General features: G+C 33.3%; 1 protein-coding gene across 2 annotated transcripts in view; it reads left to right on the top strand.

Moving 5' to 3' along the window:
• Positions 1–24881, top strand: part of GPM6A (glycoprotein M6A) — a 491980-nt gene extending 467099 nt beyond the window's left edge. For both annotated transcript variants that reach the window (XM_051965637.1, XM_051965636.1), the window contains exons 4-7: positions 10046–10199; positions 17314–17390; positions 18145–18210; positions 22734–24881. In XM_051965637.1, coding sequence (XP_051821597.1) covers positions 10046–10199; positions 17314–17390; positions 18145–18210; positions 22734–22886 — 450 coding nt within the window. In that variant the 3' untranslated portion in view covers positions 22887–24881. The remainder of the gene's footprint in view (positions 1–10045; positions 10200–17313; positions 17391–18144; positions 18211–22733) is intronic.
• The last annotated feature ends 268 nt before the right edge of the window (positions 24882–25149 follow it).

The following is a 25149-nucleotide window of genomic DNA, read 5'->3' as shown; positions in this document are numbered from 1 at the left end:
TGGCTAAAAATTTTTCTCTTATATCCATACCATTATCATATATTGTCATAAGTCTGTTAATTAACTTGAGTAGCAAAGCTATCGGAGGAAGGAAGATGTGGGGCCATTCAAAAAGGCAGTACTCAAATTTCACAAGTCATCTCTTTCTTGGACTTGTCAAAAAGCAGTGGCAAGATACTCCAGAAACCTGTCCTTAATTCACTTTGAATTTTAGTCAATTGAATGATAAATTTTATTCTTCAAGAAGCAGCACCTTCAAAAAATAACGTGATTGAAAACCATCTCCTATGGAAAAAGCAAATAATTAAGAAATGGAATGTTGCAAGTAGCATATTGATTAATATTTTTAAAAGCTCAAGAATATTTTCTTTCGGTGTTCTTCTGACATTCATTTTATTTTGTGAGTGTTTGGGCCATTAAGTTGGACTTGAGACAAAGAAATAATCATTTTTTTAAATTATTAAAATGTGTATACACAAATATGTATTGAACTAAGGATGGAAATACTAAATAATGTAAGAAGACATGTATGAGCAGAAAAAGAAGTAGTCACTATATAGAAAAAAGGAAAGGAGAAAAGAGAAAAAGAGAGGGAGGGAAAAAGATGGGAGAGGGTGAAAGAGAGAGAAAGCATATGAGAATACACACACACACACACACACACACACACACACACACCTATACTGTTATGTAGAAGTCAAAAAAAATGTGTGGAGGGGGATCAACCGACTACTTTGAGAGTTAGCAATTTCAAGATTGGGGAAAAGATATTTCTGCTATATGCTGGCCTGATCAGAACTACATCTGGAATTTGAGATTCAGTTCTGGGCATACAAAGTCCACTGAGAAGCTGTTAAATGTTAATTTGTGGGGGGACTAGGACAGAAGAAGGCCTAGAATCTGCTGAAAGAAATGAGGACATTAAGCTTGAAGAAGAAATATGGCTTTATAGCAGTCTTTATTTGACTACATCTATGCATCATGTGGAAGAGGAGTTTTCTTGGGTTTGCATAAAGTTAAAAGTAGGTGTTAACAAGTATTAAGAGTAGATGAAAAACAGGAGATTTTAACTTGATCTTGTATTGAGAAGTCATTACAATTCATGTTAAATCCCAAATGTTGAAATGAATGATACAAAATCATAGAATTGTAGGTTTCAGAAACTGGAAGAGCCTCCGGAGACCTTGAGATCCAATCTCCAAATTTTATTGAGGAAGAAATTGAGGTCAAGTGTGGAGCATGACTTCCTTAAGCAGTTAGTGTCTGAGGCAGAACTAGAGCACTGTCTTCCCATTATGACCACATCTGTTAGAGTTAATTTTCCACATCTTATCTTTGTAATACTTTTTCTGTACCAATGTTAGCTAATTGAGGGCATGAATTGTTCCTATGTTTGTCTTTTTATCTCCAATAAATAGCATGCTAAATGATGCTTGACACATAACAGGCAATTACATATTGATTTATTGTTTTTACAATATATTTAAAATGTTTATTACATTATTATTATTGTTTCATAATATATTACAATATATTTTACAATACAGAGATGCTGCTCTGCATTGACAAATTTATGATCTTCATTGGAAACCCTTGATTTTACCCAAATAAAATCACATTTGGCCTAAAAGCAAATATATCAGGTGCAAGACCCAATATGATCACAGAATAATTTTATATAAAGGGCAGATTTTTTTTTCTTTACATAGAGTATACTTCACTCAAAGGAATATAAGTTAAATCAAGTAGAAACAAAAAAATTTAGTAGTGACTAGAGGCCTTGAGCAAACTCACTCTCCTAGAATTTGTCACATTTCTTTTCCCAGAAAAAAAAATCATACAAGGGTTCTTTAATTTTCAATCAAGTCAGATATATAACTAAAATAGTCAGTTACTGCCTGATATCCCTAAAGTGTTTACATGTTTATTTTTCTACTATGAAGAAATATTTTGAGTCAAGAAAAATTATGAGTTAAGATACCCAAGAAATAAATTTAGAAGAAAAGAATAACAACAATCATGGCTGAGTCTCAAGGGGAAAAGTGACTTGGCAACTAGGATTGTAAGAATACCTGGGATAGGGAAAAGTAAGTGATACCAATGAAATTGTAAATTAAATAAGGGCTCTGGAGCAATGAATTAAAAGGATAATGGTGTAGAACAAAAGGATAAAAATCATATCCGAATAAGTACTTACTCAAGTAGTCCCCAAAAAGTAGAACAGAGAAGAAGAATTTAATGCATTATTAGACAATAATAATTATAATAGGGAAAAGTTAGGTGGCACAATGGACGCAGCAACCTGTCTGAAGTCAGGAAAATCCATTTCTCCAAGTTCAAATCTGACTTCAGATACTTGACAAGTAACTTAACTCTGTTCTCCTCAGCTACCTTATTTGCAAAATGAACTAGAAAAGGAAATACCAAACTACTCTAGTATATTTGCCATGAAATCCCAAATGATGTCATGAAGAGTCAAACATGATCAAACAACATCAAATATTATATCAAAATCAAAAAGATTATTAAATAAAAGAACTGACCTAGAAAACAAGACGAGGAGATGTAATTTAAAAATCAGAATCTTTGAAAATTATGGCCAAAGTTAAGGCTTGCAAAATGATTTATAAATATTAACTCACATTATTCTTAATAACCACAGGAAAGAGATAATGTGACTTGCTTAGAATCATAAAGCTGATAAGTGCTTGACGCAGGAGGATTTAAACTTGGTTCTTCCTGACTCCAATCAAAACCAAACTACATTCTAATATGTAACTGCTTATATAGTATATATTCTTTAGTGTATCTCCCAGTGAATTAAATTTTAAAATGGGAAGATAAAGAGCTTAGTATTAGATGTCAATTATACTACAAAGAAGTAATCATCAAAACTACTTGTTACTGATTTTTATCAACAGAATATTGATCAGTGGAAAAGATTAGTACCATAAGGTCCAGAAGCAAATGGACATAACAGCAGTGTTTTATAAACCCCCAAATTCCCACTATTGGTCTAAGGGCTCATTATTTAACAAAAACTTCTAGGAAATTTGGAAATCAACCTGGCAGAATCTAAGGCAGACCAACATTTCACTCCACCCACACTTCACAAAAAGCTCCAAATGAACTTAAATATAAAAAAACCCACAAATTAATTAGAAGAGTAGGAATGGTACAGAAAAGATCATAGGAGACAAAAAGGACAATTTTGATGATATAAGATTAAACAGCTTTTCCACAAATACAGTAAATGATATTAAAATATGACATTAAATACAATTAAAACAATTTCATGCACTTTCTCTGATAAAGGTCTGATGTCCAAGATATATAGGAAACTGATAGAGAAGAACAAGACATTACTCAATAAGAGAAATAGTCAAAGATATCAACTGACACTTCTTTTTTTTAATTAAAGATTTTTATTTTCAAAACATATGCATGGAAAATTTTTCAACATTAACCCTTGAATCTTGTGTTCCAATTTTCCCCTCCTCCCCCCCCCACCATTTCCCTCAGATAGCAAGCAATCCAATATAAGTTAAACACGGTAAAATATATGTTAAATCCAGTATTTGCATACATATTTATACAGTTATCTTGCTGCACAAGAGAAATCAAATCAAAAAAGGAAACAACTTGAGAAAGGAAATAAAATGCAAGCAACCAACAAAAAGAGTGAAAATGCTATGTTGTGATCCATACTCATCAATTGACACTTCTTAAAAGTAAAGTAAGCTATTTATAACTACATGAAAAAACTGTTGTAAATCACTAATAAGCAGAAAAAAAAAAAAACTCTGAGCTTCTAAATCACATTCATCAATTTGGCCAAGATTATAAAAATGGAAAATATCAGTTGTTGAAGAAGTTGTAGAAGGAAGCTACAGTAATGTTTTGCTTAGAACTAGATATAAATTGGGCCAACCATTGTTGAAAGCAGTTTGGAACTATGCCCCTAGAGTCAATTAATTGTACATACCGGTGGTAACAGCAAAGATGAAATATTGGCATTGAAAAGCTACATTAATCACATTTTGTGACCCCAGGATGGGAGAATAGATTATTAGCAAGCTCTTTATCCCATATGCACGGATTTTCCCAAATGCTTTGCTGAGAAGCATTAGTTAATATCTGGCAGAGTGGATTATTTTAGCTGTGCTGAGCTTATAGAGGTAAAGGAATTTGGAGACAGAAGGAACATTAGAGATCATCTATTCTAATCTCTCAGTTTTACAGATATGAAATCGAAGCCAACAGTTCAGTGACTAGCCCAGGGATGTACTAGCAGTAAGTAGCAGAGCCACCTTTGGAGTGATTATCTCAGTCAATGTTGGGAAGAGAAGGAAGTTTCTTTTCAGGTTTAAGCTGACCATTTCTTTCTCCTTTCACTAACTCCTTTGTGGCTGGCAAATAACTTCAGTGAGTTGCTTTTTAAATCCCTACTTCCTCTGTTCTCAATACCTATGAAGTTGAAACTGGGCAATTTACCTATTTACAATAGGCTTCCAAGAATTTATCAATCAACAGTGTAGCCACACAGTTTATTAGGCAGAGCAAAAAAAATAAAATAAAAAAAAATGACTTGGAGTTCTCTTTTAAAACCTACGTTTTTCAGTGAACTCAATAGTTAGTCACATCAGTTAAGACACCCATTTCTTTTCATATTTTTTAGAATCAATAGTGACTATGTCATTTAAATTTCATTGTTTTTTTAAAAAATTAATTTATTTTAAACACATAATATGTGTTAAATATCCATATATTTTATGGATCATATTGAGAGAGAAAAATCAGAAGAGAAGGAAAAAACCATGAAAAAGAATAAACACAGAAAAAAAGAAGTGAACATAGCATGTGTTGATTTACATTCAGTCTCCATAGTTCTTTTTAATGTATGCTGATGGCTTTTTCTGTTGGAATTGCCTTGAATCACAAAACCATTTAGAAGAACCAAGTCTTTCACACATTTTTGCTATTTTGCTATTTTGGTTCTGCTTGTTTCACTCAGCATTGATTCTTGTTAAATCTTTCCAGGCCTTTCTAAAATCAGCTTGTTCATCATTTTTATAGAAAAATAATATTCCATTATCTTCATATTCCACAACTTATTCAACCATTTCATGATTGACGTGCATCTACTCATTTTCCAATTCTTTGCTACCACAAAAAGAGCTGCTACAAACATTTTTGCAAATATGGGTCCTTTTTTCTCCTTTATGATTTTCTGGGATACAAACCTAGTAGTGGCACTGCTGGGTCAAATGATATGTACAGTTTGAAAGCTTTTTGGTTATAATTCCAGATAGCTCTCCAGAATGGTTAGATCATTTCACAATGCCATCAACAATGCATTAGTGTCACAGTTTTCCCACATCCCCTCCAACATTTATCATTATCTTTTTCTGTCTTCTTAACCAATCTGAGAGATGTGAGGTGGTACCTCAGAATGGTTTTAATTTGCATTTCTCCAATCAATAATGATTTAGAGCATTTTTCCATGTAACTAGAGATGGCTTTAATTTCATCATCTGAAAATTATATGTTCATATTCTTTTGACCATTTATCAATTGGGGAATGACTTGTATTCTTATCAATTTGACACAATTCTTTATATATTTTTTAGAAGTGAGACCCTTATCAGAAACACGGGCTGTAAAGATTTTTTCCCAGTTTTGTACTTCTCTAAAATTTAATTCTTAAGAACTCTGACACCACTACTGAGCTAAGCCAGATTTTCTTCTCTAGACTCTAATTACTATTATTCTAAAGATTTAGGTACATATCAAACCTGTCAAGATAGAAAGAGCCAAAACATTTTAATTGCTCTTTTAAATCACTCAAGTGAGATTATTAAAAGGGAATTGTTTTTTCAAAAAGATTATTTGGGGCAAATATACTCTCTGAGGATTTTACAATGAAGAAAAATGATTTTTAAAAAGTGAATCAGAGGGAATTTATAAGTGTTACTTTTAAAAATACAGGAAACCATTTTATTGAGAATATTGGCAATTTAACCTGGCATATTTTTCATAGAAATGTGGAGGCTCAAGAAATATAGGCATATGGTTTGCTCAGATATACTAAGGTATGCCACAGAATCTCTTAGAAAATGCCTGATATTTATAGAAAGATTACACTTATGTTCTGGGGGAAATGTTTCACATTTTGAAGCCTATTTATATTGCTATAAGATGTATATGAAAAGCTTAACTAACTAACAATTCTCATACCTTGGTTAAATGGTATGGTTTAGTAAAAGTAAAAGTGTAAGTAAAAATGGACTTCTAAGCCAAATGTATCTGAGTATTTTACAACTTAGAAAGCCTATCAGAAACATTAGCTTCATCACAATAAATGTATAAGGGAAAGTAGACATTAAAAACTTAAAGTAAGAGGTAGAATGATTTTCTTCCTTAGGAATATATTTGCTCTGATTTTTCTTATCTCTATCCCACATATTTCCTAGTTTTAGCAAGAACTCCAAGAATAAGAATGAAGAACAATCAGTTAAGGGTGAGGGAGAAGAAAGTTTCTAGTTCAGTCTACACATAAAAAGAACGGAGCACTGCTCTGCTTTGCTTAATCCAGGCATGAGCTGCAGACACCTACACTTTCTGTCACACTAATGTTCTTTCATATAGAGGCATATCCCAGATGGCTGTATAAATTCAGTCAGTTTCTGTAATCATAAAGATACATAATTCTATTCACTGTATACCAGTGTATATAAATACACACACACACACACACACACACACACACACACACACACACACACACATTCACACCTGCCATACATACACTAAGAAAAATTGACTACAGGAAGAGAAGGCTTCAATTTTAATTGAGGATCTCTTACCAATTTCCTGCATGATCTTTGACAAGTCACTTTACCTTGATTAGAAAAAAGTTTTCAATTTACTCATTTGTAAAAGAAGGGTTTTGAAATATAGTCTTTATTGGCTTTAAAAGTCTACAATCCTAGATTCTAAATCCAGGAGGAAAAAAAAAACACATTTAAGACAAATTATTAAGACATAATTTGTGCTAAATTATGCTTAGTCTATTCATAATTTTATAGCTTCCTCAAAAATTATAAGCTTGAAAATTGAACTTAAAAGAAAGGTAATATGTTACACTGAAGTAGCAGATTAGACAATCATTACTTTTTACGATGATCTAGTAAATATAAAGCATATTATTTCTTAGGCGCTAAGGAAGCTCTTGCACATTATTTTACACATTTTAAACATGGAGTCATTGTTGGTAGCAAAGTCATATGATTAACAGGAAAATAGTTTTTTTTTTAAATATTAGCTTTTATATATAAACATACAATTTACAACTTGAGCATCTGTTAATAGTTACAATGCAAAACTACCTTAAGTTCTCTCCTTATCTCCTTTTCAGTTTTCTCATATATAAAATAAGAATTTTGGGTCAGAGAATATCTGAGGTCCCTTCTAGTCATAGGTTACCTATAAGAGAGTAAATTACCAAATTCCTTGAAAAGAAAAAAAAACAAAAGGTTCTTAAAAGTATTCTTAAAAATAATTAAGTACAAAGATGGTCATTTTACCTAGGATATATTTTATTAAATTTCCTTTAGTTCAAGCAACTATATTTTATTTATATCTTTTTTTTTGTCTTGCTCAATTTCACTGCCATTTTCTTCACAGCCATTCTCTAATATCATTTTAATACTATTTGTTATACTTGAAAGGCAGAATTTTTGAAGCCACTAACATACTTAGGGAATATTTTTCCCATACAGTTAATATCCATTTGCAGAATAGTTTCCCAGATAAATTTTGATATATTTCTTTCTGCCTAGAAGTAGAGAAGTATATTCTTACTAAAAGCCATTCCCAGTTTGGACTTCCAAGATTATACATGAAAATCTTATGATTGCTTATAATTTCATAATTTACAGTTATTGTTTTAAAATTTATTTTACAAAAGCTTTTACTCTCAAAATATGTATTTTTAATCAAAAAATACTTGTAATCTCTAGAGCCATGCCATGACTCACCAGGCAATCAGTATCACCTGATAAAGAGAAGTAGATGATCCAGACTTTATGAAAATCACTCATGTATATCAAAATTTCTGAGGTATTATTTTAAGTTCTAGTTCCTTTATTTGCAGGGGGAAATTGTAAAATTATAGGCAAAATTAGGTTTTATAAAAACCAGATATGCAAAAACAGGCAAAATGTATTTCTGGACCAATATATGTATTTCCGCTGAATCAACTCAGAATCAGAAGTTGTTCGGTCATTTTAGACATATCTGTCTCTTCATGACCCCATTTGGGGTTTTCTTGGCAAAGATACTGGAGTGAATTGCCATTTCCTTCTCCAGTTCATTTTATAGAGGAGATACTGTGGCAAACAGGATTAATGATCACATAATTACTAAGTGTACAGTACTCTAGACTCCATGCCCAGAACCTTATCTATGGCATTACCATCTGCCCTGATAAGCAATCAGAAGTTCTAGGTTTAAAATGTGATTTGGGGCAAGTCATTTAATTTGTCTGCTTTTAATTTTCCTCATCTGTGAAATGAGATATTTGGACTAGATGACCATAAAGGTTCATTATATGATCTAAATCCAAGATAGTGGGATTCTGACAGTATAAGGACTTGTGCATGGGTATTGTCACATTTCCCCTCTTTCTGCAAGGTCCTTGTTGCCAAATCACTGGCATAGACAAATGTAGTCTGGATGTATAGATATATAAACATAGATTTATAGATAGATCTGTGTGTGTGTGTGTGTGTGTGTGTGTGTGTGTGTGTACAATGCCTCAAATGTCTGAGGCCAGAATTGAAACTCAGATCCCCTTGACTATAAGGCAGAGTTCTGTTTACTGTACTACCTAGCTGCTCTCATGAGTATTCTTACATTTTATTTTTCTTATGGCTCACTGTCGATTTAGGAATATACATTTCATTTAAGTCTCAAGGATTCACTATTTCATTCTTCAGATGAGATTTCCCTTGTGGTTAGGTAGTTACTGAATCTCTATGAGTTGGTTTGCTCATTTATAAAATGGGGATAATCATTCAGTAGAGCATATTTCACAGGACTGTCTTGAGGGGCAAATGATATAAAGCATATAAACTAAAATGGTTTAAAGCTCATTTTAAAATAAAATAAAATATTACATAATTAACAGTATAATTTTTTCATAATTTAATAGCAAAAGTTTTTATTTATTGAGTTTTTTATGCCTTTCCGGTTTTCAGGATCTTGAACATAATATGACTTACTAAGGGATAGAAAATAGATGGTAGTATTTATCAAATAAGTTAATAGGGCATGAGTTTAAATGAGGCACCAGTGAGGGGTTACTCATTTCCTAAATGTCAGAACCAATGATGGCACAAACATTCCATAACTTTATTCCCATGACCTCTATTATGTCTGCCTTCTGGTAGCCTCTTATACTTTGTTCAAATAGTCCACATTGGAGAAAATGTGTTTTGTTTTGTTTTTTTAAATAACTTTTTATTGACAGAACCCATGCCAGGATAATTTTTTACAGCATTATCCCTTGCACTCACTTCTGTTCCGATTTTTCACCTCCCTCCTTCCATCTCCTCCCTCAGATGGCAAGCAGTCCTATACATGTTAAATGGGTTACAGTATATCCTAGATACAATATACATGTGCAGAACCAAACAGTTTTCTTGTTGCACAGGGAGAATTGGATTCAGAAGGTAAAAATAACTCGAGAAGAAAAACCAAAATGCAAACAGTTTACATTCATTTCCCAGTGTTCTTTCTTTGGGTATAGCTGCTTCTGTCCATCATTGATCAGTTGAAACTGAGTTCGGTCTCTTTGTCAAAGAAATCCACTTCCATCAGAATATATCCTCAAACAGTATCGTTGTTGAAGTATATAATGCTCTCCTGGTTCTGCTCAGAGAAAATGTGTTCTTTAGAAAAACTTGAATTGAAACATTTGGAGTTGCTCTTATAACTGAATTAAGTTCTAGGATTTATGGTTTCTTTTTATTTTGTGTTGCAGTTCATTATGCTGACATATGTTTTCATGTTGGCCTGGCTTGGAGTCACAGCTTTTACCTCTCTGCCTGTTTACATGTACTTTAACATGTGGACCATCTGCCGAAACACCACATTAATGGAAGGAACAAATCTTTGCTTGGACCTCCGTCAGTTTGGTAAGTAAATGTAGATTCCTATTGACTAGCGATAGTCTGAAGGGTTGTCAGAAAATGTGGTATGGAATACTTAAAGAATAACACTTATAAAATATTAGTACTTTGATTATGCTCAGATAAATTCATTAAGTTTAACTTTCATTACATCTCCTTTAAAACTGATGGAGCAACTGAACTCAAAGTTGGCTAGAATGAGTTTGAGTCTTATACCATAAAACTTGGGCCAGTTTCCATACATTCACCAAAAATTTGCCAGATACCTGCTAGATGGTAAGGATATAAAAACAAAAAAGACCCTATCCTCAAAGAATTTATATTTGGGGTAGGATGGAGAACCAGGAGTAGAACTACTACATTTATAAGTAAATACAACATAAGGAGTAAGAGAGTGCTACCAACGAGGAAGGTCAGTTCTTGTAGGAAGTGGTACTTGAGTTGAACCTTAAAAGAAGCTATAGATTCTAATCCCACAGTAACAAATTACTAAGCCAAGAATCTTGAGATACAAGTTTTAAGTCTTTCCTTTCTTATGTTCCTTTTCCACTTACCTCTATTTTCTCTCTGTCATCCTATTTTTCACTTTTAAAAGTGGAAAATGAATATGCTTAAGTGTCCTATTAAAAAAAAGACTCCCTCCAAATGAAATCATTTTCCATTGTTTCATCATATAATGATGGTGTTAGGTTCTTGAAGTTAATGTCCCTGAACTGCTTGTTCTCCTCTATTCTGGTAAAGCAAATGCAAGCCTGTTGTGACAACAGACGCCTACCCAAGTTCAGGAAAGCCCCCTACCAGAATTTTACAAAAATCTATAAAATCTTTGAGCTGTGACGAAATACCCAATAACTCATATTTGGATAGTACTTGAGGATTTCCAAGTCCTGTACTCACAACCCTTTGAGAAAGGTGGTACACAAGTTACTATGTTCATATTAAAGATAAAGAAACAGGTTCTGAAGTTTAAGAAGTGTACTTATAATCATTCGATTAGTATATATTGAAGGCAGGATTAGAACCCAATAGAACCCAGTTCTCTTGACAGCAAATCTAGTATTCTCTCCAGTGTACTTTATGTGCTAAGCTGATTCCCAGAGCACAAGTCATTTGAAGGTACCTGAAGGAGTCCAAAATTAAATGGGTAGTCTTATTTAAAATACTTGAAGAATAACTGCAATATAATGAAAAGAATACTTTTTTTGGTTTTCATTCCAGTCCTATTACTAAAATGTTTTATCTTGGGCAAAGTCTTTAACTACTTGGGCCTTCCATTTTGTTATTTATAAAATGAGGGATCAGACAAGATAATTCCAACTATAAGTATCTTAAAAAGATTGTGATGTTCCAAGATCTTGAATCTTACTTCATCACTAGGAAAACATCTGTGCAGAAAAAGCATTTGCACCAAATTGCAGTTTGAATCATTAAAATTACCACACAATTTCCAAAATGCAATCTAGCTTATTCTTGCTCCTATTCAGTTCTGGGCCCAAGCCATGATCTGTCTTCTGTGCCTTTTCCAAGTATACCTAGTGATATATAATACTTTAGTGTACTGGCTTTTCAAGTATATGACAGTGGTCACTCTTTTATTCACCTGGTTTTTCCTGTATGAACTGTTAAAAGTAATTTCTCTCAGTCGTGGTTCTAATTGAATGGTCCCTATAATATTCTGGGATTTGATACAAAAAGAATTATCATTCATAAATTAGAATTATCTGGATCATCTCTATCTGGACCTTACATAAAGGTCCTCCATGTTTCCTCCATGATACTTTTGGAAAACAGACATCTGCTTTATGTCCCATTTGATATTTAATAATAATTAGAAGTTCAATAAATAGTTATCTTGGTGGTTTTAGTTATCAAGAAATACTGTACAGTCTTAATGTAGAACTTTCCCTGTTACTAGAGAACTATTTTATTCTTCTGAATCAAAAGTCAGTTGATTATCATTTATTAAGCTCTTATTATGTGCCCAAGCACTGTGCTTACCACTGGAAATACAAGTATAAATATAGAGTCCCTGCTCTCAAGGAACTTATATTCTAATAGGGGAAGACAATCCACGAAGAAAAGTGGTAAGGGAGTCTGGGGGAAAGTCCCTAGGGGTGAGGCCTATGGTAGAAGTCCAGAGTGTAACCTGCAGGGAAATGACACATAACTGTCCTGGGTGGTCTTCTTAGAAAAAATTTTGGAAGGAATCATTCATTGAGGGAAGAGGAAGGGATGGAGATATTTGGAGAGGAAGACAGAGCAGGAAGGAGGAAAAGGAAGAGGGTGAGAGCTTTTTTTTACAACAAAATAAATAGTGGCTTTCTACATTTCAGTCCTTAAATTATACTCTATATTCTTAAATATTATCAATCTCCTTATTTACTTTCTGAAGGAAAAGAGAAACATACAGAATAGAGTGACAGACAAGGAATTTGATGTCTACATAGAGGAAATGATTTGCCCCATATCACATAGCTGAGTCTCCAGTGCTTTATTCTTTAGTGTGTGATATGCAGTATGATGTAGAAGGGAAAGCTTTGGAATTGAAGTCACAAGCAGAACTGGATTTTAATTGTTAAACTGGTATAACGGTTATCTTGGCATTTGTTTGTGCTTTGAAACTTGTCAAATTTAGTATTCATTGCATTATGATGAAAAAAACTTTTTTGATGGAGCAGCTAGCAGTGCTTTGCAGGAGGAGAAGCAGTAGAAGCAGGGCTCAAGTGAAGGTTATAGCCAGCTGTAGCCATGGAGGACCCAGCACTCCTGGCAGCCTTGGGCCCTGGGCAGTGGAAGGGGTGGGAAGATAGCTTCAGTCTCTACATCCAGGTGTCGCCCACCTCAAAAAAGTTTGGATGGCATGAGGTGGGGAGAAGAGTATAAAGGAGCGTGGTGGCTTTTAGAAGGTGAGCTGAGTCGAGAAGAGAGGCACCTGGTTGGCTGGATTGGCTTTTTTCTCTGCAGTTAGACACTCCACTTACTCCTTTGGGGAGTTGGAGGGAGGAGGGATGGTTAGGCTGCTTTCTGGAACCAATTATTGCCAAGAACTGAGGTACTATTGTATGTACTTTGTTTCTGACTTACTTTAATAAGTAGTTATACTAGTAATGTCAGAATTAAAGTAAATACTACTTACTAATTACATGATCCTGACTTTAACTTTTCTCAAGCTTTAGTTTTTTTATACAGTTAATCCTAAACTTTTGTGGGGATAACTTCCTTAGAAAACAGTGCAAAAGTTTTAAAAAAGTAAATGCTGATATATTAAACCTATGGCAAAGAGGGATTAGGTTCCCACAACCACCAAAAATTGTAATCTTTCATTATATTGATAATACTTTTTTTTACATACAATTCATTATTGCCAAACATTAATTCTGATAACATGCACTATTTCCTAACATAGTAACAATGAAATAACCTTAAAATGCAATATACAAAATAAAATTTCTCACATGCAAAACATTTTTCTCAGTAGTAATTTCCTAGGTTACACAACCTTCTGTGCTAAACTCAATTTTAAAGAAATTAAATTCATTTCATATTTCAGATGATACTCACTTTTCATAACTCAGTACCATCACTATTACATAGCAAATAAAAGCTTAAAAAATAAAAACATTTCCCACTGTGTTGAATAGCAATGTGAATGCATTATACTTTCTTCCTTTTTTTGCAGATGTAATGAATTTTCAATTCATCAACACCAAACTTGCAGCTGATAGCTAATAGTGGCACAAAGTTTATTAAATGATTTTATTTTGTCACTAAATTACATCACTGGCTGCATATTTAGACTTTGAACACATAATTACAACACAAAACTTGAGTTTTAAAGGCAAACAATAAGAATATTTAAAATAAGTCTTAACTGGGAGTTCTTTACAATGACAGGATGAACAAGATCAATGAAGCACCTAAACTTGCACTCATTATACCTCCCATTTTTTCTCTTTTGCACAATGTATGCAATACAAATGTTTGTAGTTCTGAACATAAAAGTGAGATTACTAATAAAATCAAGTGAATGATTTAGGTCAGATGTTGAGGATTGACTGTATGTAAAGTAAGAATGAGAAAATCCACTTCACAGGATTACTGTAGAGTCAGACATAAGGCTTTGGAAACTTTGAGATGATATAAAGATACTTGCTATTATTGTAGATTCACTGCTTTGGATAACTTCTGTGTTTCATATACATATAACAGCCAATCAGACTGTGAATGGGAAGGTGTGGGGATATCACCACACATTCATACACCCTGGATTCAGAAAGTATGGGACCTCTGTCAAGTCATTTAAACCTTCTAAGCCTTAGTTTTCTTATCTGTAAAATGAGAAACTGGATTAGAAAATGTCTAAGATCCCTGTCAGTTCTAGTTCTTTCACCTCTGTATTTCCTCCAATTATGGAGACTGCAACCCATCAGGCTTTCTCATCCAATAACAGATCATAGACTTCTTTAATTTTATAGTGAGGCCCCAGGAGTTAGTTATGTGACTTATCCAGCATCATATATGTTATCAGTCAACCAACAAACATTTGTATAGTACTTAGTATGTGCCAGTCACCTAAAATATCTCATTTAATCCTCATAAGAATCACTACCATTTTATAGTTGAGGAATCAGAGCAGAAAGAGTTTAAATGCTTTGCCTAGGGTGAGTCATACAACCAGGAAGTGTTTAAGGATGGATTTGAATTCTGGTCTTGCTGAGTCCAGGCCTGGTGCTCTATTCATTTCTTCACTGCCTTAAAGAATCCTGATATTTAAAAATGGGGTCGTTTCAGAGAAAAGTGGGCTTAAAAAAAAAGTACATTGCAATTATGTAACATTAACAATTTTGATATTTATTTCACAGGATTATATTGAGGAAAGCACTTCTATACTTTAAAACCCCATATAAATGCATGAAGGTTTTTCTATCCATATCCATTTTAGTTGTTTATGTTTCACATAAGGTCTATACGTTTTGGGGGAATAAACTCTTAATTCCAGCTTGAATTCCCTCTGCTGCTCAGCATGTTTTTTAAAATGTCTTCCGTTCCTTACCATTCCCTTCTTCACTATCCAGTTGATATGTGCTGAAGAAATACAAATTTATTTTAATTCAACATAATGAAAGCATAATTAGGAAGGTAAGTTTGCTGTTAAAGAATAAATTATTCATTCCAAAGCCAAAGATGAGTTAGATTTACTATACACTGTTTTAAATTATTTGTGCCATTATTTTTTCTCGTTATTTTTCTATCCAATTTAGAAATTGAGTGTTAATTCTGGGTGTTATATGTGAGCTTATGTGGTATGTCAAGATATAGATATTTATTTCAATATAGTTGGAGTATCAAGCTTAAATATAAAGAGATTCCTGCTGGCTGCATATTAATATAGAAAACCTCAAATTAACATTATTTATGTTGTGCTGTATTTTTATTTTTTGTTAAACATTTCCTGATTACATTTTAATTTAGTTCTCTCCATATGGCCTGCTGATATGTTTGGCAACTCTGCTCTTTAAGAAATTAGAGAAAGGTAGCTTTTATCAAGGAAGACTACATTGCAGGTCTGGAGCTTTGTATATACACGAAAATGTTAGTGATGTGTGACCCTGGCTAAGTCACTCAACTCCTCTTAGCCTCAGTTTCCTCATCTGTAAAATGGGGATAATAATAGCACTTACTTCACAGAATTGTTGTGATGTTCAAATGAGACAACATATGTAAAGTGATTTGCTGCCCTTAAAGTACACAGGGATGGTGGTGGCAGTCATAGTGACAGCAGTGAAAGCAGTGGTCATAGTAGTAATAGTAGTAGTTCTGTGGCCAAGGTCAAATCATGTCATCCTTGGAGCCTCTTTTTCTTTAACCATAAAACAAATACAATTTCCTGCATTATATATATTGCTCTTCAGAGGAAGGAACTTCCTTTAACTTTAACTCACTCCCCAAACATGAGCTGCTGCACACCAGTCTGACAGAACTGTGTGATAAAGGGCAAACAATGGGGTAAGTCAAGTCATACCAAAAATCAGTTATTCAACATTTATTGCAACAGGCACTAGGCTAAGCACTGGGGATAAAAAGAAAAGCAAAAGCCACCAAAACACAGAGTCTTTCCTCAGAAAGCTCCCATTTTAGTGGGAGAAACAATATGGAAATAGCTATGCACAAACAAATACATAAGAAATTGGAGAGCATCTCTTAGTGCAATCATGAAGAGTAAGATGGACTTTGATTTGAAAGATTTTAAGGAACCCAAGAAGTAGGGTTGAAGGAGACAGATTCCGGGTATTGGGGAAGAATAAGTAAGTTTGAAAAAGAATCCAAACATGTAAAGAATTAAATGGTAACTATTAAAAGCATATTCAAGCCTAGGTCCTGTGCCTTCCTTGCACACATTAGGAGACTCATGAATTCAGGTTGAGTTGAGTGATAATTAATATCACTTAGTATTTTGACCCGAGGTTAAGGTTCTCTGTTGATGCATATGTGGATTTTTAATAACTATTCAGGACCAGAGGCCTTTGTTGTCAGAAGTCACTAGTACCTCTGCCTATTCAATACTGTTTTTTCACCAGGCTTCTGAAATGATTTAAAGAGGAGCTGCCATTAAAGCTGAATGAAGTAAAAGCATCTTCTTGTCCTTCCAGGCAGCAAATGTTTTCCTTATCAACATACTGATTAAGTGCTCCTTAAGGCAACAGACTTAGACACTTTCTAGCAAAAGCTTTGTACCAGACAAGCGAATCTGAAGCTTGACCTCTGCAGCCCAGGGACAGAAACTATTATGATAAATTTGTTATCATGTTAATAAACCAAGTGCTTGCAATGACTGCAAGTTACTTTCCAGTATACAAAGACCCTGATAGTTAGATTCAATCAAATCCAAGGTGAATTTAAAAAAAAAAAATACTGCCTGAGGGCCAATGATCCTGTATCTTCCATTCAAAACTTAGCCATTATGAAAACCTGTACTGTGATAACCTAAATAACATATTGGGGGAAAATTGCATCTGTAAAATTAGGGTCACTACTGATTGAGCTAAGTTAATAGTCTTTTATCCTTTAGTTACTACTAGCATTTTCATATTGTATTTCTCACATTTTTCATGTGTTGTAGGAATTGTGACAGTTGGAGAGGAGAAGAAAATCTGTACCATGTCTGAAAATTTCCTGAGGATGTGTGAATCTACTGAGGTATGTGGAGAGATTTTAAAAAATAGGCTATTTGCTGAAGATTTGTCAAGTTTTTAACACTCATTGTGTTGGTTGCTTTAAAAATATTGTAATAATTATCCTCTCCCATTCTGAGAATGCCTCTTTCTGCATTTTAAGTTAATTACCTTTTTATCAATAGGTGAATGTGAGATTCATCTTCATTTTTTTTGGACTACTATTACTGTTTTGTTGAGAGTTCAAAAGTCCTTCAAACTTGAGTATGCATGATTATTTTGTTCAGTTTTTCAATACATGGTCTGTAATACATTGAAAAGAGGTATAAAAGGATGTAATTTTATAGCTGAGATTGATATTTTGAAGGAAAGAGAAAATAGCTCTTCTCCTGGAAAACAATACTTCACTTCCTCCCCTATTTATTTGTGAATTTGCAAAAACCCATGGTTACAGAAGAGTAAAAAAGCAAGTCTATAAAATCATCAGTAAAAAATATTGCAGTCCATGATGATAATAAATATCACTAATTCCCTTATCTTAATCTTTATAATGCTATTAAACTAATGTTAAACAATTAGGAGGATTTAAAGTATCCAGAATAGATAATAGCCTTTTTAGAGTAAAATAAGTGATACAGATGGCTGTATCATTAGGTCATTTGTATAGTCAAAGAAGCACTAAGTGAAATTCTTCATGAATAAAGTTGTCAGCTATGTTGAGCTCTCCTAATTCTGATGTTACCATTGTTTGTTTCATGTTTCTTTGGACCTCTTTGCAGCTGAACATGACATTCCACTTGTTTATCGTGGCCCTTGCCGGAGCAGGAGCAGCAGTCATTGCTATGGTGAGTCCTTATTCTTCTTGAATGATTATTCATGGTTCAAATTGTATTTCAGTTCCTGATTCAGTTTATTCATAAGGGTGACCATGTTCTTCTGAACAAAGACCAGAGGAATTCTTTTTTTTTTTTTCTTGATCATGACAATAAAATGGTCAGTTTCTATACTAAAATAAAAATGCATTTAATAATGGATTGAAATTTGATTTTTCATGGAAAAAGAGGTATTTCAAGATAATTAAAGCAATGAACTATAAGTTTTTAAACATTTCAAAAGTATATGCCTTCTTTTCATCTTCCCTCCTCTCTATTCAAATAAAAAAAAAAAAGGAAAAAGGAAAAAAAATAAACCCTTACTGACCATTACCTCTATGTCATGAGGTGAGCAATATGTTTGGACTTTATATATATATATATATATATTTTGCTTAATATTTTTAAGTGCAGAAATGACATATATATATATATTTTGCTTAATATTTTTAAGTGCAGAAATGACATAGATCTTCCATATCTTAAATTACTTGGTCAGGTATGTGAAAGATGAAATGGGGAAGGGAGAAAATGGCTATAGTGATACCGTCAAAGGAAACAGTACACTGAAAGAGCACTATGTGTGGCTACATAGTCCAGGAAGAGGGAGTAGTTCATTTTTTTCAAAATGTAGCATTAAAAATATGCTTGAGACATCCAAGAAAAGCTATTTTTCAACTGATGCTTCTGCAGAACTAATATAAATTGAGGAATCACTGCTATAAAGATGATAATGGACTCCATGGAGCAGTCATAATAGAGTCACACTTAGAAGCTGAGAAATGAATGAGAAGCCAGCAGGTCAACTGCAAATAAGAATTCAAATAGTAGAAGAGTCATGAAAGAATGGAGGCTAGTGGAGAAGGAAGTATGTAGAGCTAGTAGGTGGCCAAAAATTTCAAAATTGTAGAGAAGTCAAAAAGGATCAAAGTTGAGAAAAGGACATTTGGTTAATAATCATCAGTATCTTTGAGAGAATGGAGTTGAGAAGTGAGGGGATATAATAAGGGTAATAAGGCCATAAATTTCTGTACTTCATGAGAGTTTGATGGTGAAAAGGGAAGTGATATGAGAGTTTTGAAAGCTGTTTAAGAATGAGAGGGAGAGAAGGGAAGAAAAGTTGATATTCAGTACTGTCTCTTTCATCTGAAAGATCAAGATGTTTTCTAGTCTTTCTCTCCACATGGTTGGTAATCATAGTTCCTGATTTCCAATCCAATCTAATCCAGTAAACATTTATCAAGTGCATACTATATGCCAGGCACTGTGCTAAGCACTGGGGATACAATTCATAAAAAGAAAGCCTGTCTCAAGAAGTTTACAATCTAATGAAAAGGAAATAATACAGGAAAGCTGGGGATGGGTAAAGGTGGGAGGCACTAGGGACTTGCAGGCAGAGTAGCAATTGTAAAGTCAAGAGTCCAGTTTCTGCCCTATATAAAGGAAGGCACTGGGAGGAGTTGGTATTTCCTCTTCCAGCTTTCCAATCAGAAGGGAGAGGAAGCTGAAGGAAGTGGATTCAGTTTAGATTTGAGTTAGCAGCCTGGTGGTGAGATTAGAAATGATGAGTTTATTCTGGGAGAGGCATTTTGTTCCCAGGAGTTGGAACCAGCCAGAGCAGCAGATGGCAAAATAGAAGTTTATTCTATATCAAAGGTGCAGTCAGATTTTTTTTTCTATTCTGTCAAACGCTTGAAAAGAAAATGAATTTAAAGCAACATAGTAGCTTTCTAAAATACACATATAATACAAAACAAAATACATAACAATTGCTGCGTATCAATCGAGGTCATATGGATGTACATATTCTTCTATTCAGTATTTTGTGCAGTGAGGGCATGCAAACAAATTGGAAAGAGAAAACCTTCTTTAAAAGTGGATTGAGTAGATTTGTTTAAGAGAAGGCAGAGGAAAAATTAAATAAATGAAAGGAATGAGAAGGTAAATAATCTAAGACATTTAGAAATTGCATCCTAATTAAGTAGGGAAAGCAGAGAATGAAAAACACAAGTGAAGGGAATGCCATAGTGCGGCTTGAGAACTTGAATTATATCTGATGCACCATGCACCAAGAAATATTCTGCAGCAAAGAACATAAAAATGCACATAAAGTATTTAAGCCAGTTATGGTAGCTGCTAAAACTAGAAAATTCTAACAAATTCAAAATAATAATATGATATTTTAGTTTAGTTATTTCTGTTGTGCTTGACTCTTTGTGATCCCTTTTGGAGGTTTTCTCATCAAAGATCCTGCAGTGGTTTGCTATTTCCTTCTGCAACTTATTTTACAGATGAGGAAATGAAAGCATTCATTTAAGTGGGGTAAGTGACCTGCCCATGGTTACACAGATAGGGTGCCTCTAAAGGTAGATTTGAACTCAGATCTTCCTGATTCTGGACCTGGTCCTCTATCTCTGCAAGCTAGGTTTGAACTCAAGAAAATGAGTTATCTTGACTCTAGGCCTAGCACATTGTGACTGTGCCATCTAGCTATCCTAAGTCATTGATATTACAATGGAAAAAATGGGAATTCTGAACCTGATCAATTTAAACTTTTTGTTTTACATTTTGTACAATCAAAAGTCCATTTAAAAATATTTAAGTTAATTAAATAAAAAATCTTTCACTATGAAAGGGAAAGCCAACAAAATCTAGAACTGAGCTATAGACATTATTTAAGCAAAGAAATAAAATGGTAGACAATATCAGGATTTCCTCTAACAACTTTTTCATTAAAGAGCAGTTCTTTTTTAGCAGCGTTGTATATGCAGAGTTGTAAGAACCTGAAAGATAATCATTTATCAAATCAATGCTACTGTGACTTTCTAGAATAATTTCAATGTAAGTGTCACAAAGTATGGGTACAAAAAATCAATAAACCAAAATTGAAATGAGTGGTTTTCATCTTTTGCCAATTCAGTATCTTATCCTATTAAAAAGTTATATTATTTAAGTATTAGTTTACTTATTTTTACTCTTTCTCCTTCCTTGAAATAAAAATTGTCATCTCCAATTTTTGAAAAATAGTGTAAAAAATTTTATTTAAAATTAATCTTCTCCTTCCCATTAATCCTTCAGAATGGTTAAAAAAACAAAAACAAACAAAAAAAAAAAAAACCAACAAGGCAAACACCAAACTCAATGTTCAAAAAAATTATTCATTAGTTCTAACCGCATTTCCCAAAGGCAGTACATCTGGTAGCAATGAGCATCCTCATGTGATTTGCTGAAAAACATTATTGCTTTTTGGATCATATTTTCCTTTTCAGAGTTGCCAATGCCTTTCAGCCCCTGTATCTTTGAAGCTATGTTAATTTACATATTAGCTAGTGGGATTAAAGGTGACAAGAATGAGCATCAATTGTATTACTTATATTAGAAAGTTGGGATATTTTCCAACTCCAATAGCATTCCTACAAAAATCTGTTAATGTTTTAGCTTTCTTTTTTTGTTTTTGTTTTTTTAATTCTTAGCAGTCATATCCAAGTATTGTATTCCTCAGCGTAATTAGAAGCCACATAATGAGGTAAACTATCTTACAAGATACAGCTGTTAAAAACAAATAGCCTAAAAACAAAAAACAAAAAACAAACAAAAAAAACAAATAGCCTTTGTCAATAAAGATAGAAATTTTTAATAGAATAGAATAGAATAATATATTCTATATGTAGAATTAACTCTTCCTCATATGTCTAATGCTGTGCTAGATTCTGTACCTTATGGAAGAAATTTAAAACATGGTTATATGAATAAAAATATGTAATCAAAGAATAAAAGTTTTTATATGTAATTATGGTATAAATCTTATGAAGGTGAATAATAGGGAGTTACAAGTATTGAACTAGTTGTTATGGCAGGAAATCTTGATCATTTTAGATTTAAAGAAGAAAAAGGGGTTAAAAGGATAAAAAACTGAAGGGTGAGATATGATTGGTAAGAAAACAAGAAGGTGTCTCATTTTTAATAGATGATTTTTATTTTCTTACTACATTTTGTTTTCTTCTCACTGATTCCCTCCCTTTCCCTCTGTTGCTCTGTTGTTCTTAACCTAAAGAAACTTGAAATTTAAACTGTTTTGTATATGTGAATGCCTTGCACATAATCTGCACTTAGTAAATGTTTGTTAAACTAAAGTCAACAAAAGGATGACAGAACATAGTGTTAAACATGTTTTTCTAAGGGGTAGCTAGGTGGTGCAGTGGATAGAGTACCAACCCTGCAGTCAGGAGGACCTGAGTTCAAATCTGCCCTTCAGACACTTAACACTTCCCAGCTGTGTGACCCTTGGCAAGTCACTTAACCTCAATTGCCTCAGGAAAAAAGAAAAAAAGAACTTTTTTTTTTTTTTTTTTTTTTCCCATGAAGATTCCCCATCAATGGAAGCAGTGGAGCATCAATGCTTTTTACCCAGCATCATGTTATTTGTCTGGATTGTCTTTCACCCAACATCTTGGATGAATTTTTTTTTGATAATACATCATTTTTATCTTTGATAGGTTCACTACCTTATGGTTCTGTCTGCCAACTGGGCCTACGTGAAGGATGCCTGCCGAATGCAAAAGTATGAGGACATCAAATCAAAGGAGGAGCAAGAGCTTCATGACATTCACTCTACCCGCTCTAAAGAACGACTTAATGCCTACACATAAAAAAAACACACACACAAAAACCACACACCATCTCCCTCCTTTCTAACATTTGAATGCTTTCTTGTTTAACTAAAGGCCATCCAAACCATTTCTAAGCAAAACAAAAGTGCTTCTCAAAAATAAGATAGGTGGGGTGACTAGTGAATCATCCAAGTCTTTCTTGTTAAGCACTTCTTTTCCTAATTAGTTAATTTTATGTGATTGTATTCTCTCCTACAAAGCTCCTATCCAGCCTTTCCTGAATCCTCTCCAACTAATTAGTTCTGTCAGATCAAATATACTAATATTGTCAAATATGAAGATTTGTTTGATTTTTTTAATCATTTTGTATGTGTTATGCATAACACCTTTTGCATTGTTTCCTATGTTTTTGAAAAAAATAGCTTTTTTATACTTTTTAGTTTTGATTTCAGTAACTACAGGTATACTTCAAAGGGACCATTGTTGTACAATACGTACAATATTACAGAGATGACACAATGATGACTTTCCTTGAAATCTGAAGCTCTTGCCAGATGGATCAATCACCATCTTGACTGCAGGCCCTCGATAATGTTTTCAACAACTAAAGGTGCAATTTCTAAATTTATAACAGTAGGTAAAAAAGTGCTTCTTATCTTTGTTAACATTGTATTTTTCTTGATGTATTTAAAGGATATTTCTCTCAAAGTTTTATTGGTGATTTTTCTTGTTTCTGTTGTGAGCATGTAGACAATGATGCTAATGCATGGCCACTTGCCTTTTTCAAGGATGTGACACCATGATTACCTTTTAAAGACAGCATATGTAGACAATTGTTAGTGGAAATAGCTTGTTGCCAAATAACAATTTTTGTGATCTGAACAATGGCTAAGCTGAATTAAGGGTGATTAATGTGTTAATGTTAGGATTTAATTACAATTATAAGAGTGATATATCAAAACTATACAGCACTTTTACCCCTCAGAAGTCTTTTTACCTGCTTTAAAAATTTTAATAGATTGCACCTCTCTGAACGTTACGTAAAACTGTATATGATATATTGTAAAGGCTTCCGTAAATGTAATAGCTTTGCTTGCAGTTTTCTGACATCTATCAATTTACCTGTAGTATGTTTAAAGTGAGGTCAGAAGTCACTATGGAACTAATTGTTTGGAAACATATAATAGATTTGGAGTTTTATTTTAAATCAATTTCAATCGAAAGATCAGTCATATTCATTTCAAAGAAGTACCTGTAATCAAGATTGGAAAAAAAGGAAAAAAAAAAGCACTCAGTATTACTGGACCAAATTTGGTGTTCATTTTCATTTTTTATTTTGCCTATTTCTAATGCTACAAGAATGCTGTAAAGTGTCTTTTGAATTGATGTAGCCTGACATTTTTGTCAGTGTCAAAAATCCTAGATAGTTTTGTGCACTTCTTGAACCATTGTGAAATTCTCTCAGTATAAGTGCATTTCTAATAAAGGTTCATGACTAAACATCTTTGTACAATAACTAATCATGCATCACCAGTGAATTTTAAAATCTCATAATAGGTGGGGGTGGGGGGGCTATTACTCTAGTTATTTGTGGCATGGTCCTGCATTTCGTAGTATTAGTTGATTGATTTGGGGTTGGTTTTGGATTTGGGTTTGGGGTATTTTTTTATTTACACTTAGGCTGTCTTACCGGATCAACAATTTTCTGATATGTGCAGTATTACAGTTCTTCAACAACAACAAAAAAAGTATTATGAACCTCCTTCTGATTCTCTGTTGTAGTGTTTCAGTTCTGTGTCTTAAACAGTTTGTGATAATTTTTAAAACTGTCTTTTAAACTCATGTAATGATGTTGATGCTTTTGGCTTTTCTCTGGTATTAGTTTGTATTTTCACAAAGAATGCTTTGTAGCAGGCATTACAATTAATCTGTTTTGTACATAAATGTGCCAACAGCTTGATGGTGGCGTTTTTGAAATGTAGAACAAAGTGCTTGCAAAACGTAATAAACACACTTGTGTACTTTGTGTATTTATTTGTTAGTCCTTGCTGTTTTTTTTTTTGTTTTTGCTCTTTTCCAAGTGTGTGATTTTTTTTATAGAAGAAATGAGATCAATATGCACTTGGTCCTTACTCCTGAAGGACTGAACCAATGCTCTGAAACTCAGTGCTAAGTATGTAAGTGGATCTATGACACAAAAGAGCCAAAAAATAGAAAGAATGATATGATATGGTTGGATAATTTAGACCAGAAAAGAAGAATTATTCTATTTACTATATTTTCCTCATCTATTTTTTTCTGT

The sequence above is a fragment of the Antechinus flavipes genome, chromosome 6, assembly GCF_016432865.1.
Source record: "Antechinus flavipes isolate AdamAnt ecotype Samford, QLD, Australia chromosome 6, AdamAnt_v2, whole genome shotgun sequence".
Classification (NCBI taxonomy): domain Eukaryota; kingdom Metazoa; phylum Chordata; class Mammalia; order Dasyuromorphia; family Dasyuridae; genus Antechinus; species Antechinus flavipes.
This window is presented reverse-complemented; position numbering and strand designations above follow the sequence as displayed.